The sequence below is a fragment of the Tupaia chinensis genome, unplaced genomic scaffold (assembly GCF_000334495.1).
Source record: "Tupaia chinensis unplaced genomic scaffold, TupChi_1.0 Scaffold140464_1, whole genome shotgun sequence".
Taxonomy (NCBI): domain Eukaryota; kingdom Metazoa; phylum Chordata; class Mammalia; order Scandentia; family Tupaiidae; genus Tupaia; species Tupaia belangeri.
In genome coordinates, this window is record NW_006200341.1 from 73,447 (window position 1) to 91,007 (window position 17,561).

The window sequence follows — 17,561 nt, forward strand, 5'->3', positions numbered from 1 at the left end:
CCAAAACAAACAAGGACAAAACAATAATATAAAACTACAGACCAATATCTCTGATGAATATAGATGCAAACATTCTCAACAAGATACTAGCAAAATGCATCCATGAACACAATAAAAAGATTATACATTACAACTAAGTAGGCTTTACCCAGAGATGGAAGGGTGTTTCACCATATACAAAACCATAAATGTAATAAGTCATATTCACAGAAAGAAAAAATTACCATATAAATAACCGCAGAAAAATCATTTCATAAAATAAAACATCCTTTCAAGATGAAGACCCTCAGCAAAATTGGCATTCAAGGGAAATTTGTCAGTAAAGGCCATCTATGAAAAACGTATAGCTAACATCATACTGAATGGGGAAAAACTGAAAACTTTTCCAGTGAAAACTGGAACAAGACAAAGCTACAAAGCTTCCCACTTTCTCCTCTCCTTTTCACTATAATGCTGGAAGCCCTAGCCAATGCAATCAGAAAATAGAATAAAATAAAAACCATTTAAACAGGGGAAAAAGAAGGAAAATTATCTGTATTTGTAGACAATCTGATTATATACATAGAAAACAAAGAGAATCCTAAAAACAAACAAACAAACAAACAAACAAAAACAGCAACAATTAAAAAATAACTCCTGGAAGTGATAAATGAGTGTAGTAAAGTGGCAGGTTACAATATCAACATTTTAAAATCTAAGGTTTTTGTTGTTGTTGTTGTTGTTCTTTGAGATATTTTTGTTATGAGGCAAAAACACTTGCCAGAGAGAAAGAGAAACAGAAAGTGAGAAATCACCCCTCAGGGGTGGAGGCCAATTCACAGTCTGTTCTCTTCCACTCTCCTCTGGAGATTTTGGGCACACATACACATGAACTTGACATGGATTTCAAGATGTCAGGTCCAGGGGACCAGCAGTTAGCGTAATGGCTATGTCACTGGACTCCCACATAGTCGACCACGGTTCAAGTCCTGGACCTGGCAGCTTAAACTCACACTGGGCGTGTGTGCATGCGTGCCCAAGATCCCGAGAGGAGAATGGAGGAGAAGAGATTGCAACGTGGCCATCCCCCCTGGGGGGTGATTTCTCGCTTTCTGTCTCTCTGTCTCTCTCTTTCTTTCTGGTGAGTGCACATACCCTATAGTGAAAACCTCTCCAAAAAAAATGTCAGGTCCAGGATTTGAACCAAAATTGGCCATGTGGGAGTCTAGCGACATGACTATTACGCAATCTGCTGATCCCATCTACAGCCTTTCTATACACCAGCAATGAGCAGATAAGGTAGAATTGAAGACAGCAATCCCATTTACAATAGCCACTAAAGATACGAGATATCCAGGAATAAAGCTAACCAAAGAAGTCAAAAATGTCTACAAGGACAACTTTGGAAGACTTAAAACAGAAATTGAAAAATGACATAATAAATTGAAAAGTTATCTCATGTCCTTAATTAGAAGAATTAACATAATCAAATGTCAATTATGCCCATAATAATTTACATATTTAATTAAATCACCATCAGAATATCAGAGCCATTCATCACAGAATTAGGGAAAAAATAATAAAATTTGTCTGGAATTATAAAATACCCTGTATAGCCAAAGTAATACTTTGCAAAAAGAATAAAGTAGGAGGCATTTCACATTTAGGCCCCAAAATATATTACAAAGCTGTGGTAATCAAAAGAGCATGATACTTGCACAAAATCAGTTATACAGAACAATGGAATGAAACAGAGAACCTAGAAATACACCCCAATACATAAAGACAACTGTTATTTTATTTTATTTTTTTTTTGGAGAGGTTTTTGTTATAGGGCACGTGCGCTCGCCAGACAGACAGAGAGAGACATAGAGACAGAAAGCGAGAAATCACCCCCCAGGGGGGATGGTCACACCACAATCCCTTCTCCTCCATTCTCCTCTCGGGATCTTGGGCATGTACGCACACGCACCTGGCGTGAGTTTTAAGCCATCGGGTCCGAGACGCAAACCGCGGTCGACTACGTGGGAGTCCAGCGACATAGCCATTACACTCACTGCTGCTTCCCAAGACAACTGTTTTTTGGCAAAGGGCATAAGACAACCCAATGGAGCAAAGAAAATCTCTTCAGCAAATGGTGCTGGATATCCACTAACAGAACAAAAAAAACTGGACCCCTATCTCTTAACCAAAATCAACTCAAAATGGATAAAGCATCTAAATATAGAACCTCAAACTATAAAAGTACTTGTGGAAAACACAGAGGAATGTTTCAGAGACATCAGAAGAGGCAAAGACTTCTTAAATGAAACCCCCAAAGCACAGGGAATAATCTCAAAAAGTGGGATTACATCAGTTTAAAAAGCTTCTGCATACCAAAGGAAGAATAAATAGAGTGAAGAGACAACCCTTGGAAGGGGAGAATATATTTTCAAAATATGCCTCAGATAAGGGACTGATACAGAAATATAAAGGATATTCAAGCAGCTCACATGAAAAAAAATTTTGATCATATTAAAAGATGGACAAATGAGCCAAAAAGTGAACTCTCCCAGGAAGACATACACACACAAAAAAAGCATCTGAAAAATTTCTCAATGTCTCTTATCATAAGGGATTTGCAAATCAAAACCACAATGAGATATCACCTAATCCCAGTTAGAATGGATGAAAATAGAAAAATAAAGAATGGTAAGTGTTGGCAGGCAGTGTTGAAAAGAGAACTGTCCTACACTTTCGGTGGGAATGTAAACTAGTAAAGTCACTATAGAGAAAAATATGGGGGGTTCCACAAAGACCTACAAATAGAACTACCATATGATCCACCAATTCCACTTTTTGTTGTCTACCCAAAGAATAGAAGTACACTCAGTTGGAAAAACACTTAGCACATCCACGTTTATTATAGGGTTCACAATTGCTAAGACAGGGAATCAACCCAACTGTCTAAGAATGGACGAATGGATTGAAAGCGTGTGGCATATATACACTGTAGAATATTATTCAGTCATACAGAAACCATGAGACCCTGCCATTTGATAGAAAGTGGATGAATATAGATTTAATGCTAAGTGAAGCAAGCCAGACTATGAAAGAGGCATTGTATGTCCCCACTTCATATATATCAAATGTCTACACTCTATGAAAGAAACTGAAAGGTATAAAACCAAAGAGAGCAACTATGGATACTAGAGACAGTGTGGGAGGAGAGAGACAAAAGGGGTGTGAAAGAGGGAATCAATGGAGTAAAAGGAAGCAAAACAACTAGTTTAGAAGACGGAAAATTATCTGTTGATGATAGTGTGTATGGTAATATCTTTGATTGGACTAACACACAGTGTATTCTTGCTGGGAAAATTCATTTTGTATGCTGGAAAGATATACAGCAATTGAAAGTTTTACAAACTAAGAGAACATTATGGAACAATGGAATAAATGTATGAGTTTATTCTGATGTGGATAAAGTTTTAAAATGACACAAGTATATTTCCAGATGACAAGCACAAAGCAAGTATAGATACATTGTTTTAAAGAGATCTAATAACTTTTTATTCATTTTTTTTTGGAGAGGTTTTTGCTGTAGGGTGCATGCATTTGCCAGAAAGACAGAGACAGAAAGACAGCGAAAAATCACCCCCCAGGGGGGATGACCATGCCTCAATCCCTTCTCCTCCATTCTCCTTTCAGGATCTTGGGCATGCACACACATGCACCCAGCATGAGTTTAAGCCACCGGGTCCGGGACTTGAACTGCGGTAGACTACATGGGAGTCCAGCAACATATCCATTATGCTAACTGCTGATCCCCAAAGATATTTAATAACTTTTTCAATCATGCTCTAAAATTTGTCCAATGTGGTAAAATTAACTAATATCAGAACCTTACAATTCAAAATATTTTGTGATAGTAAGGAAATGATGCAAAAATTTTTTAAAAATTGAACACACAACATTCTAATAAATTCCACAATCCAGAACTGTAAATAATAGCTGTTATATAAAATACAAATTTAAAAAATATATATCAAAACAAAATGTAATATTATCAGATATAAAATGTGGACATTTTCATTAAGCCACACTTTCATTTTCTAATATATAAAGAATAAATACTGCAATATATTGAATTTATTCACAAAATGCAATCTAGTCATCATAACAGTAGAAATCATTTGGTTTTAATGACTAGTAAGAGTCCATAGATACTTTCAGGTTACAATAAGTCAAGAAAATATTAGTTGTTTACCTTATGAAGCCTTTGAAACAGTGTGTAACATACAAATAAAAATAGAGAGACAGAGACAGGGACCCAGAAGGAAACATGCATCTGTTTTTGTGTGACAATCATGATTCTGAGGCAGAAGGCAGGAACTGGAATAATTCAAGAAGAATGTGATAGACAATCACAGTTTAAATTTGGAGTATATGATATTTCATAAATATTACCTAAAGAAAATGCTAATACATTAGTGGGTAAGCTGCCATCATTTCTGTAAATAAAATGTAATAGACACACAGACCTGCCCATTATTCTCAGATGCTCTATGACTGCTTTCATGCTACATCAGAAGAGAAGTGAATAGTTGCAACAGACTCTACAATGTGCAAGGCTGAAAATATTACCTATCACTTATAAAAAGGATTAATGAACCATGGTTGAAGGTGAAAATAGAAATTTAAAAATATGTACTCCATATTTTAGTAGTATAATTATAATAATTTCATAGAAATTAATTATATATGTGCAATAAAATTTCACCCAAAGTCTCAATGTTTTCAGTTCAATCCAACAGTTTTCAAAATTTACATGGAGAAATTCACAAGAACAGTGATGACAAAATTCAGTACAATGAGAAAAGTCGCCTGGTACTAAGCAACATGTTATATACAAAAAAGAAACCAACAGGGTAGTGACAAAAATTAGAGTCTTCAGAACTAGGTACAGTTTTTTTTTTTTCTGAAAATAAATAAGAAAACCTTTAATTTCTTTATATTGAATATATTTTATTTTAATTTCTTTTATACATCTAATCACTATATATTCCTTAGTTTGTAAAGTATTTTCCAACATGAATACACTTCACATCAGTCCAGATGGGGATACTATACAAGTTATCATCAACAGATAATAGCTGATTTCTTTCTCTCTTTTTCTATCTTTCCCTTTCTTTCTTTCTTTCATTCTTTCTTTTTCTTTCTTCCTTTCCTCCCTTCTTTCTTTCTTTCTTTTTTTCTTTTCTTTTCTTTTCTTTTTTCTTTTCTTTCTTTCTTTTCTTTCTTTCTTTTTCTTTCTTTCTTTCTTTCTTTCTTTCTTTCTTTCTTTCTTTCTTTCTTTCTTTCTTTCTTTCTCTTTCTTTCTCTTTCTTTCCTTCTTTTTCTCTTTCTTTTCTTATTCTTTCTTCTTTCTTTTTCTTTCCTTCTTTCTTTCTTTTTTTCTTTTGCTATAGGTCATTGACACTCACCAGAAACAGAGAGAGAGACAGACAAAGAGAAAAAATGAGAAATCACCCTCTCAAGGGGTGACCGTGCCACTATTCTACTCCAATCTTTTTTTGTTGTTTTTTGGACATACTAGCACATGCATTCAGCATGACTTTCAAGCTGCTGGGTTCAGGAGTTGAACCACAAAATTAGTTATGTGGGCTCCAACTGTCAAAATACTCAAGTCATCTATTGGCCCAAAAAACCATTAATTTCTCTTCTATTAAAGCAATTTTAAAACTTTTGGGAACTAAAGGCTTACCATGAGGAAAATTCAGGGGAGAGAAGAAAATAGATCTGAAATAAATTAACATCCTTGGTAGCATCATTGAGTCACAAGATGAACCAATCAAAGCTCTCACATGCTGAGATCCACTTTCAATGGGTTCAATGTTACCTGCAGCTAAAAGAATTCTCTTAGTGTGGATACTGGATACAGTGTGAGAAGAGGGTGGGAGAAGGAAGAGAGTGTGAGAAAAGACATTAAGGAGAGAAATAGAGAGGCAAGTTATTTATGGGACAAAGAAGTTGTTTTTCTGTTGATGATAGTGTGTATAGTATCCTCAACTGGACTGATGTGAAGTGTTCATCCTGAGAAAATTGACTTTACAAGCTAAGTGATATATAGTGATTGAATGTATAGAAGAAATTAAATAAAAATAAAATAAATTTTAAAAAAGAAAAATAAAAAATATGTTTCAAAAAAGAAATGCACAAAACAATAAATAACTAAATCTGTGATGAGAAGACTTGGAAGGCATGATACCTACATGAGAGTGAAACTTCCAGTCAAAGTTGTGCATCTGTTAAATTGCAGATTACTTCTTAATAGCTTATTGTTCAAATTACATCAAATATTCTTAAATAATAAATACTTGATGGGAACAGCAGTTAGTATAACGCCTATGTCACTGGACTCTCATGTAGTCAACTGCGGTTCTAGTTCCGGACCCAGTGGCTTAAACTCACACCAGGTGCATGTGTGTGCATGCCCAGTCCCAAGAGGAGAATGGAGGAGAAGGGATTGTGGTATGGCCACCACCACCACCCCCCCCCAGGGAGTGATTTCTCGTTTTCTGTCTCTCTGGTGAGTGCACATGCCCTATAGAAAAACCTCTCCAAAAGAGAAAACATTGATGATTCAATGTTTTTATTTTGATTATGTTTTAGAGGTTTTTGCTTTAGCCTGTGTACACTCTCTTTATACAGTGAGCAGGACAGCTAGAAATCATCCTCCAGGGAGATGGTCACTCTGTCATTCCTTCTCCATTGTCCTCCTGGGATCTTGAGCACACAAGCACATGTGCCCATCATGATTTTCAAGCCACCAAGTCTGAGACTTGAACTGCAGCTGACCATGTGGGATGTAACTGTTATGCCATCTACTGACACCAATGTAGACTCCTAATAGGTGTATGTCAATATCACATCAGGGGTTGTCTGTATGCAAAATTGACACAAACATGACTATTTACTTCAACAACACACAGAGAGATGAAATAATTTTGAGACTGAAATACCGAGACTGAAATAGCCTGCTGGTGGTGCATTGATGTAGGTGGCTAGATTCCACATGCCCGATTGTATGGTTTTTCCTTTTCTACCAGATGCAGAGCAGTGTATCAAGTGCCCAACTCAGGAGTATCCAAACAGTGAGAGAACACATTGCCTCCCCAAGTCTGAAACTTTCCTGGCTTTTGGAGATTCTGTGGGGATGTCCATGGCCTTCATGACTCTGTGTTTTTCTGTGGTCACAGCTCTGGTTTTAGTGGTCTTCGTGAAGCACCGACACACTCCCATAGTCAAGGCCAATAACCAGGCTCTCAGCTTCACCCTGCTCATCTCCCTCATCTTGTGCTTCCTCTGCCCTTTGCTCTTCATTGGCCATCCTAACACAGCCACCTGCATCCTCCAACAAGTCACATTTGGGCCTGTGTTCACTGTGGCAGTTTCCACTGTTCTGGCCAAAACCCTTACTGTGATTCTGGCATTCAAGGCCATGAAGCCTGGAAGAACAATGAGGTGCCTGCTGCTATCAGGGGCTTCTAACACTGCCATTCCCATCTGCTCTCTTATCCAAGTGATTATCTGTGCAGTCTGGCTGGGAACCTCTCCTCCTTTCATTGAAATAGACTCACACTCTGAGCCCAGACACATCATCATCATGTGCAACAAGGGCTCCATCACCGCCTTCTACTGTGTCCTGGGATACTTGGGCTTCTTGGCCCTGGGGACTTTCACTGTGGCTTTCCTGGCCAGGAACCTGCCTGGCACATTCAATGAAGCCAAGTTCCTGACATTCAGCATGCTGGTGTTCTGCAGTGTCTGGGTCACCTTCCTCCCTGTCTACCACAGCACCAAGGGCAAGTTCTGGTAAGAACTGCTTGAAAAGTTTAGAAAACAGAAAAGGTTCCAGAGGAAACAGGCATTCTAAGGTTTTATCTCATAGGTCTGTATCACATTTTTAGAGTTTTGAGTCAAAAGCACCCCAAGTTTTATTCTGTTGTAAAGTCATCGAAAATGACTCATGAGCCTGCTGGTGGTGCATTGATGTAGGTGGCTAGATTCCACATGCCCGATTGTATGGTTCATGTCCCAGACCCAGTAGTTTGAAAAACATGCCAAGTATACTTGCCCAACATCCTAAGAGGAGAATGGAGAAGGGATCACAGTGTGGCCCCATCCCCTGAGGGGGTGCTTCTTCACTTTCCCTCTTTCTCTGTTTCTCTCTAGGCAGTACATACATACATACAACCTATGGAAAATTTTAAAAAATGAAAGACAATAATTTGTCTTTGTTTAATTTTTGAAATAGGCACTGTGTGAAACTAAGCTTAGCCAGCTATTAAAACTGCATTCAACTTACAATCAAAGTGATGTATAGTGAGTAAATGTATAAAGTAAGAAGAAATAGTAATAAAAAACTGCAAAGATCAGTACTATTTCAGGATAATGGCTTTTTCTGACATTTTGGGTACTGATCAATTAGTAGAGTTTATTAGTTATTCATTATCCATTGAGTTCTCCTATACTCTTTATTTCTGTATGGCTAGTAATAATGTCTTTATTTTCATACCAATGTATCTTCTCTTAATTTTCTAGGACAGCCTGTCTAGCATTTGTTAGTTTTTTTTATCTCATGAAAGAACCGATTATTGTTGGTATGTTTTTTATATCTCTTATGTATAACCATTCTAATCTTAATATCTTCATTCTTGCATCTTTTCATTTACTTTGATTTTGTTTTTGTAGTTCCATGATTTGTAAAGGAGTGTGGATTTGATGTCTTTCATCTCATTTTTAGGAATCTAGATCAAAAGTTAAATGTTTCTCTAAGCCAAGTTTCTGCAGCATTCCAAAGTTTTGATGTTATATTTCCAAAATTGTCTCAGATATTTTTATCCGTAAAAATATCAATACTTATTATTCAAGTAAAAATATGTAGTAGACATAGGAAGGAATTTATTGCCTGACCATTATATCCACATAATTTGTAGCTCCTCTGTGATTGCAATGGCCCTGATCAAGGCATTAGAATTTTCTCACTACAGGTGAGAAAAGTGAAGATCATTTACATTCACAAGGTTCATTAATCATAGACCTCTGACCCAGCCTCCATGACATAGGTACTATGGGAATTGCTGCACTATTCTGGAAGCCATATGTGAGGGCTGTGGGTTTGCTTCCAGGATACACCTGAACATGTAGACGCATGCATAATCTTGAATGCTACAGGGATAAGGGAGAATTTCAGTGAGATAACCAGGGAAAATGTCTCTTTTCCTCATTAAAAATCCATAAATAAATAATAAAGCAATTGACGCATAATAGGTCCAAAGTTGTATTTTTGTACTGCAGGTGCCATTGTAAAATCTATTAATCTTCATTAAAGTCATAAATTCATTTGTATTGGCCTTCTTCCCTGCTTTCTTTCATCAGTATGGCCTCACAGGCAACAGATTTCCAGAATCTTCCTAGGGTTAATTGCTTTTTAAAATAATTGATATGTGAGCATTATACATATTTTTGGGTTTCTGTGTGATGTTTCAATATAAGAATATAACATGTAATGATTGAGCGTGTATAACTGGCATATTGACCACCTTAAATATTTATCACTTGTTTGCTTTTAAAACACTACATATTTTCTTTTTTAAGTTTTTTGAGATGTATGATAAATTATTATTAACTATATCCAATATGCTAGAACATTCTTCCTATTTAGCTGTAATTTTGTAGCTTTAACTAACCTTGCCCTACTTTCACCTATATCCTATTAATCCATCTCTGTTAACCAATAGCTTTCAATCTGTTTCTATGATATACTTTCCAGTTTCTATGAATGAGTAACATTTGCAATATTGTCTTTCTATGTCTGGGTTCATAGTACTTGGGAAAAGAATTCTAAAGTATGAATACTATCTATCACAAAAGACATGGAAGTTTCAAGATATTGAAAACAAAACACACACAGACAAGAACAAGTTGAAGGAAAAAAACTACCAGTTTTTAATTATACTACAATGTTACAGTAATAAAATAGGATGGAGGGACCAGCAGATGGCCTATGGTTATGTCACTGGACTCCAACATATTCGACCTCGGTTTGAGTCCCAAATCTAGAGTTTCAAACTCATGCCAGGCATGTGCTCATGAGTGCCCAAGGCCCTGAGAGGAGAGTGGAAGTGGAGAGATGGAATCATGACCGTGCCTCCTAGGAGGTGAATTCTTGCTTTCTGTTTCTCTGTTTCTCTTTGTCTCTTGAGTGAACACACCCTATAGCAAAAGTCTCTCTAAATGAGTAAAACAGGATGGAAATTTTTTTTTAAAGTACAAAATAGAAAGTGGCGGACACATAAACCAATTTAACACAATAGGAAAGATGGAAATATCACTATATTCACCTCTTTTTCAAGAAACGAACTAAGAACAATGGGAAAAGAACAGTATCTTCAATAAATGTTGTCAAGAAAATTAGGTATCCAGATGAGAAGAGCAAATTAACATCTTTGGTTAGATTTATTTCTAGGTATCTTAGACTTTTTGTGGCTATTGTAAATGGAATTACTTTTTTCAGTTCAATCTCAGTCCTCCTGCTGTTCGTATATACAAATGCTATGGGTTTCTGTATGTTGATTTTGTATCCTGTAACTTTACTGTATTCATGTATTACTTTCAGAATTTTTTCATGGATACTGTTGGGTCATCTATGTATACAATCATGTCATCTGAAAAACAGATAAATTCACCTCTTCTTTTCTTATTCAAATGCCTTTTATTTTATTCTCTTTTTTGATTGTATAGGCAAGAATTTCCTATACTATATTGAAAAGGAGTGGTGAAAGTGGGCATTCTTGTGTTGTACTAGTTATTAGTGGAAAAGCTTTCAACTTTTCCCCACTTGGGATGATGTTAGCTATGGGTTTTTCACAGATAGCCTTTTTGTGTTGAGGAATAACCTTTCTATGCCTATTTTGCTGAGCGTCTTGATCATCAAGGGATGTTGTATCTTATCAAATGCTTTTTCTGCACCAATTGATATAATCATATGGTTTTTTATCTTTATTTCTGTTAATATGGTGTATTACATTTATGGTTTTACATATGTTGCACCAACTTTGTATCCCTGGAATAAAGCCTACCTGGTCATGAGGAATAATTTTTTTATACGTTATTGGATACAATTTTCTAGTATCTTTTTGAGAATTTTTGCATCTATACTCATCAGAGATATTGGTCTCTAGTTTTCCTTCCTTGTCCTGTCCTTATCTGTTTTAAGGATAAGGGTGATGGAGGCTTCAAAGAATGAATTTGGGAGAGTTTCACCCTTTTGGATCTTTAGAAATAACTTGAGCAGAATGGGGGTTAATTCTTTAAAAGTTTTGTAGAATTTAAATTTAGAGGTGAAGCCATCAGGACTAGTGCTTTTCTTTGTTGGGAGGTTATTTATTACTGATTCAGTCTCATGGCTTGTTATGGGCCTATTCAGACTTTCTAAACATAAAAAGAATTTATACAGAAATTTAATGCAAAAAAAAAGAAAAGAAAGAAAAACTGTTTTAAAAAAGCCAAAAAGTAAAATAGTGTTTAAATAAAAACGTATAAAGCTACTAGAAGAAAACAGAGAAAATAATTCAAGATATCGGTCTGTGAAGTTTTGTTGGATAACTCCTCAAAATCAGAAACAATAAAAGCAAATTAAATCATATCAAACTAAAATAATTCTACAAAGCAAATAAAACAATTAGCAGTTTATAAAAACAACATGAAGAACAGTCAAAAAATCAATCTATTCATAAATGAGGGACTAATGTTCAGAATATATAAAAAGTGCAATGAATCCAAAAGCAAACTAACACACATACATAGCCTGATTACAAAATGAACTGAGTTCATGAAGAGGCGTTTCTCAAAAGAACACATATGAATGGCCAATTATGTGAAAAATGGCTCAGTCTCAATACTTCCCAGGAACATGCAAATCAACAATGCAATGAGGTCTCAATGACTATTTTCCAGAAGACGACAGTAAAACATGTGGTCAGTATTATGGTGCAACATTAAAATATGACACTTTAAGGGACTGATCTCATGGGAAAAATTGAGTTCATATCTGGAGACCTTCCTAACTGTGCCTGGCAGGCATGTGCCCATAACCTTGGATGAGTTGAAACTAGGAGGTTAATAATGGTGTTCAGGCCTAGATGGGAGCACCTTTATTTATTTATTTATTTATTTATTTATTTATTTATTCCATGTCTCTCTCTTTGTCTCTTTTTTCATAGAAAGTATAAATAAACTTAAAAAATTAAAACAACATATATGGCTGGCTCCATAGCCAATCAAAGTGGTAGAGACATTCTTCACAGATGTAGAAGACAGTCCTACAATTTTTCTGGAATCTTAAAAGACCTCGTATTGCCAAAGCAATCCTGTGCAACAAGAGTGGAGTGGGCGGCATCTCACTCCCTGACCTCAAAATATACTAGAAATCTGTGATAATCAAAATGACATGGTATTTGCACAGAAACAGACAGGTAGACCAATGGGACAGGATAGAGACCCCAGAAATAAACTCTCAAACACACAGCCAACTGATTTTTCACAAAGGTTACCAGTCAGTCCTGTGGGAAAAGGAAAACCTCTTTAGTAAATGGTGCTGGAAAAACTGGAGATTACAAATAATACTAAAAAATTCACATGTATTTAACTTTCTTTTATCCTACCTTGACTTCTACAGTTTTCTGCATACCCAATTATGTGGCTGAATGTGTTCCAAAAGCAGCAGCAGGGATGTTTCCCCAAGGGGCAACTCATACTCTACTGACATGGCCAAGTGAGAAACAGTGACATAAGCTTCCAGGGTAAATACTCAAAAGCATTTATTGGAGAAAGTTACAATCAGGAAACTGCAGAGTGTTCATGATGGACAATAAGTAGAATGTTCTACCCAGGTGTGTCCCTATGGATGGATAGGCCTAGAGGGTTAATCTAAGTATTTAAAAATATGGTTCAGCCTGTGCGATCTTACAGTATTTTAGGAAACAACTTAAACTTGAACAGTGACCTGAAATTTCCTCAGAACCTTTCAGGCACCAGCTTGGGTCCAAAGCTACAGGAGAAACATGAGCTGGCTGAGTCACAGAATAGTCAAGTATTCCATGTTTTCTCACTCAGAAAAGAAAAATGCAGAGAACTGGGGTACCTCATGAGTAGCATGAATAAACTGGCTCTGTACAGTTGTATCTATTATCCATCACGGTGACTATAGGAATCTATTAATTATTGGGATAGTTCTATTTACGACTGTGACCAACATGGTGACCATGGTTAATAGCAATATAATGTATACCTGAAAATTGCTGAGAGGATGAGTTTTAAGTGTTCTTACCACAAAAATAATCAATATCTGATGTAGTGTATATACAGTTATCTTCATTTAGTTATTTCACAATGTACAAATATTTGTAATAAACATAAATGTACACTTTTCACAATTTAAAAAATTATCAGAAAAACGAAAAATATCTAGTTTTGTTCATTGAGCAAAATGTCCTCCAAATTTATTGTGTGTTTGAAAATTACAAGATTGTCCCTCTCCCGATTTTTTTTTTTTTAGAGGTTTTTGCTATAGGGCACGTGCACTCGCCAGACAGACAGAGAGAGACTGAGAGACAGAAAGCGAGACATCACCCCCCTAGTTGGGATGGCCATGCCGAAATCCCTTCTCCTCCATTCTCCTCTTGGGATCTTGGGCATGCACGCGCATGCGCCTGGCGTGAGTTTTAAGCCACTGGGTCTGGGACACGAACCTCAGTCGATTACATGGGAATCCAGCAACATAGCCATTATGCTAACTGCTGGTCCCAGGACTGTCCCCTTTTAAAAGTCATATTATTCCATTGTGTATGTAAACATAGATTTCATTCATTTATATGTTTTAGACTTCAGTGGTTTCTATATGTTGGATATTGTGAATAACACTTCAATAAGAATGGGAACACAGGCCCAGCCATGTTATCCCACATAGTAGCACGTCAGGCCATGGTGCTGGAAGCCACATGGTGACTGTAGCTCAAATCCTCAGCCTGATTGGCTTGATACATGCTAGCCATGCATGCAAAGTACCCAAGGTCTGATATGCTGGAAGGCTGGAGGAAGTCAGATTCTGTGCAGGACACTCCTCTCTTTTCCTCTCTCCCACATGCACCTGTCCCATCACTTCTCAAAGGCCACATGCCTCAACTTCTTCCACACTAACTTCTACATTCCATCTCTTTTTCAGGATTTTTTTCTTGGTTTCTAACTATCTCCGCTTTTATGGCGAGTATGTCTCCCTTTGAGGCCTCATCCTGCCTCTCCCTGGGCTTTCTAAAAATGTATTAAGATTGTTTGTATGAAGTGGGAATTTGCTTAGGTCTAGCCATGAACAAAAGCTGGGCTTAAAAATCAATGAAGCAGAAAGGAAATTGTGATGATCTGCTCTTACTTTGTTTGTCGCATGGGACCAGAGAAAATCAGTTCCTCTTCTTTGATATAGAAATTGGTGAAGTACTATCTTGACAGAATGTCAAAGAATAGATCAAATGGAATGACTCAAGTTGAAATTGATAAAGAATTTGAGGATACGTTTGTGGCTCACCTACACTCCTGTTTACAGGGAATGCTGAGGTGTTTAATGATACCACTTATATGATGGTATCCCTGGACCATAGAAGCAAAGAAAGCTCTGATGGGGGTAAACAATAAAGCATAATAGTAATCTGGGGTGATTACTTTTAAAACATTCTAGCGCAAAAGCCTGAGCAATTATTTTATATAATTGCTAGTTTAGTGGTTAACAAAGAGCACTTTGCATCTCGTTGAACATTTGTCCCTGACTGCAGGCATGTGTAAATGTGAAAATCTCAGGGGAAGCATCTTGAGGAGTTGACATTGGCCTCTAGTTATTAGAGGCCAGAGATGCTTCAAGGCATCCTACCACAAACAAGAGCATCCCTAACCACAATCATCTGACTTGAAATGTCAGTAGTACAGAATGTGAGAAACCAGGTCTGACTTAATGATTGTTGAATAAATAAATGATTAGAGAAATGACACTCAGATATTATGAAGTATCTGTCAACTGTAATATTTAGGGGGACTCTGGTCTTATCACAGTGAGACCTCAGAGATTTTCCAGGTGTTGACTGATGTGTATTCAAAATGAAAATCTACAACAGCAAGTTGAACACGCTTCAACATTCATATCAGAATCAATCGCAGTATTGCCAGACTCAAGTACAGCATTGGGTCTTTCCTGTGCATCAAAGCATGAAAATAATTTCCTGCTTGGGACCAGCAATTAGCGTAATGGCTATGTCGCTGAACTCCCATGTAGTTGACCACGGTTCGAGTCCTGGACCTGGTGGCTTAAACTCACACCGGGCCCATGTGCGTGTGTGCTCAAGATACCAAGAGGAGAATGGAGGAGAAGGGATTGCAGCGTGGCCATCCCCCCTTGGGGGGGGGTGATGTCTCGCTTTCTGTCTCTCTGTCTCTCTCTGTCTGTCTGGCGAGCGCATGCTCTCTATAGCAAAAACCTTTCCAAAATAATAATAATAATAATAATAGTAATAATAATTTCCTGATTCACTTTGAGATTATTTCCCAGATTTAGTCCCATTAGATCTAGTGATGAGTCTGAGATTTTTGAAGAGACTCCTTGCTTTTAAGTAATGTTAATTATATGGTCCTAGCAGGTGGTGAGGTGGTTAAGGTACTTGACTTCCACATGTCTGACTGTGGCTCAAGTCCCAGACTTGGCAGCTAACTTTCTCACTTTCTCTTTCTCTCTGCCTCCCCCATCATGGTGGGGGCACATGCCCTGTAGCAAATTAAATAATAATAATAATATTTTAAAATTCTTTTAAAAATAATAATGTTAATTTTGATAGATTTTTTCCATTACAAATTTTTGCTATTTATTTATTTGTTCTTTGAAAATGTTAAAATACAATATAGAGTGCCGCCGGCAGGTGGTGTGAAGGTTAAGGTGGCTGGATTCCCACATGGCTATGACTGCGGTTCGAGTCCTGGGCAAAGCTTTAAAAAAAAAATACGATATAGAGATATGAGAATGTGAAAATGTACCTCCACAAAATGTGATATTCTATGTCATATTTAATAATATAATGCGTACATAATATTTACTAACCTGCCCATCTATTGTTTTGGTAGCTAGATTCTCCCGCAGATCAGATCAATAATAATAAAATATCTGGCATGAGATAACTGACACTTTTCATTTTCTCAAGTCTTTACCCAGAGCGCAATTGCTAGATGCGACTAAAATATTCTCTCCAAATCCCATGATCTGAGTACCAAGATTTGAGTGTAATGAGGGTACTGCAGATACAGGCCCAACGAAACTATAATACTTGCTCCTATAAGTGTACCTACTATGCCCATAGCACCAGAATAATACTGCTAATTTATCTGTTTCATATACAGAAAAAAAAAATAATAAAAGATGTGGACTCTCTAGGATGGGGCTCAACATCAGGTTTGTGGAATTTATTCTTACTCTTCTGTCACTTATTTATGTGTCCTTATATCATTTTTATTTCTTTTGAATTATTATTTATTTTATTTTATTTATTCATTCATTTATTTTTAATTTGACCAGAGAGAGACACACACACAGAGAGAGAGAGAGAGGGAAAGGGAGAAAGGAAGCCACCAGGTCTGGGACTCGAACCGTGGTCAGCCATGTGGGAGTGTCCAGCACCTTAACCACCACGCCACCTGCTGGTCCCATCATTTTTATTTCTTTTGGGTACAAACATAGTATATTTGCATTCCTCTGTTGACAATGATGCAGTCTATTTCTATCAAAAAGATAGTATGTCAGGTCTGTTGCTATGAACAAACTCTAACATAACTGTGGCAGACACATGCATACAATAATGTCATCAAATTTGGGGTTCAGAGAACACGGTAGACAATTAAGCAATTTCAGTACATACTGCCAAAGATTTTTCCAAAGTGGTTATACCAGTTAAACTCCCACTAGTCTTCCATACATCACCTGATGTCCCAGAACCTTGGCAGAATATGATAATGCTGTCTTTTTTTATTTTGGAAAAAATGATGTGTATATAAAACTATATTGTATTATCATGATTATGATTATTAATATGCTAAGGCTAAAAGAGCAAATAAATATTTCTTTACACTTTTTCACAGATTATTTACCTTTCATTAGCATCCATTTTTGTACCAGTTATTTTAAGTTTTGACCTGATTTAAGTGTTTTCTTTATTTTTGTATTCGATGCAATATTTTTTGTATTCTAGTTTGACTTACTGTACATGATATACATAATGCACATATCTTGTCTAGTCTCTGGTTTTCTAGTACCACTCTCTTTTTCTTAATTTTAATTTTGATTATCTTATATCAATTTTCTTTTCCTTTAGTTTGATATAGGGTGAAAGTACATACCAGAATGAGGTGTGGGGTGGATGAGAGAAAGAAAAAAAATCACTCCCCTGGGGGAATGGCCCTACTGCAATCTCATCTCCTCCATTCTCCTATCTGGAATTTGGGGAACACATGCA

The 17,561-nt window shown here is 36.6% G+C and overlaps 1 protein-coding gene across 1 annotated transcript in view; it reads left to right on the forward strand.

The window, feature by feature from the left end:
* Window positions 1-13,225, forward strand: part of LOC102493216 (vomeronasal type-2 receptor 26) — a 46,732-nt gene extending 33,507 nt beyond the window's left edge. The window contains exons 8-10 of the mRNA XM_014593381.1: window positions 7,068-7,833; window positions 8,765-8,864; window positions 12,977-13,225. Coding sequence (XP_014448867.1) covers window positions 7,068-7,833; window positions 8,765-8,864; window positions 12,977-13,225 — 1,115 coding nt within the window. The remainder of the gene's footprint in view (window positions 1-7,067; window positions 7,834-8,764; window positions 8,865-12,976) is intronic.
* Window positions 13,226-17,561: the final 4,336 nt, after the last annotated feature.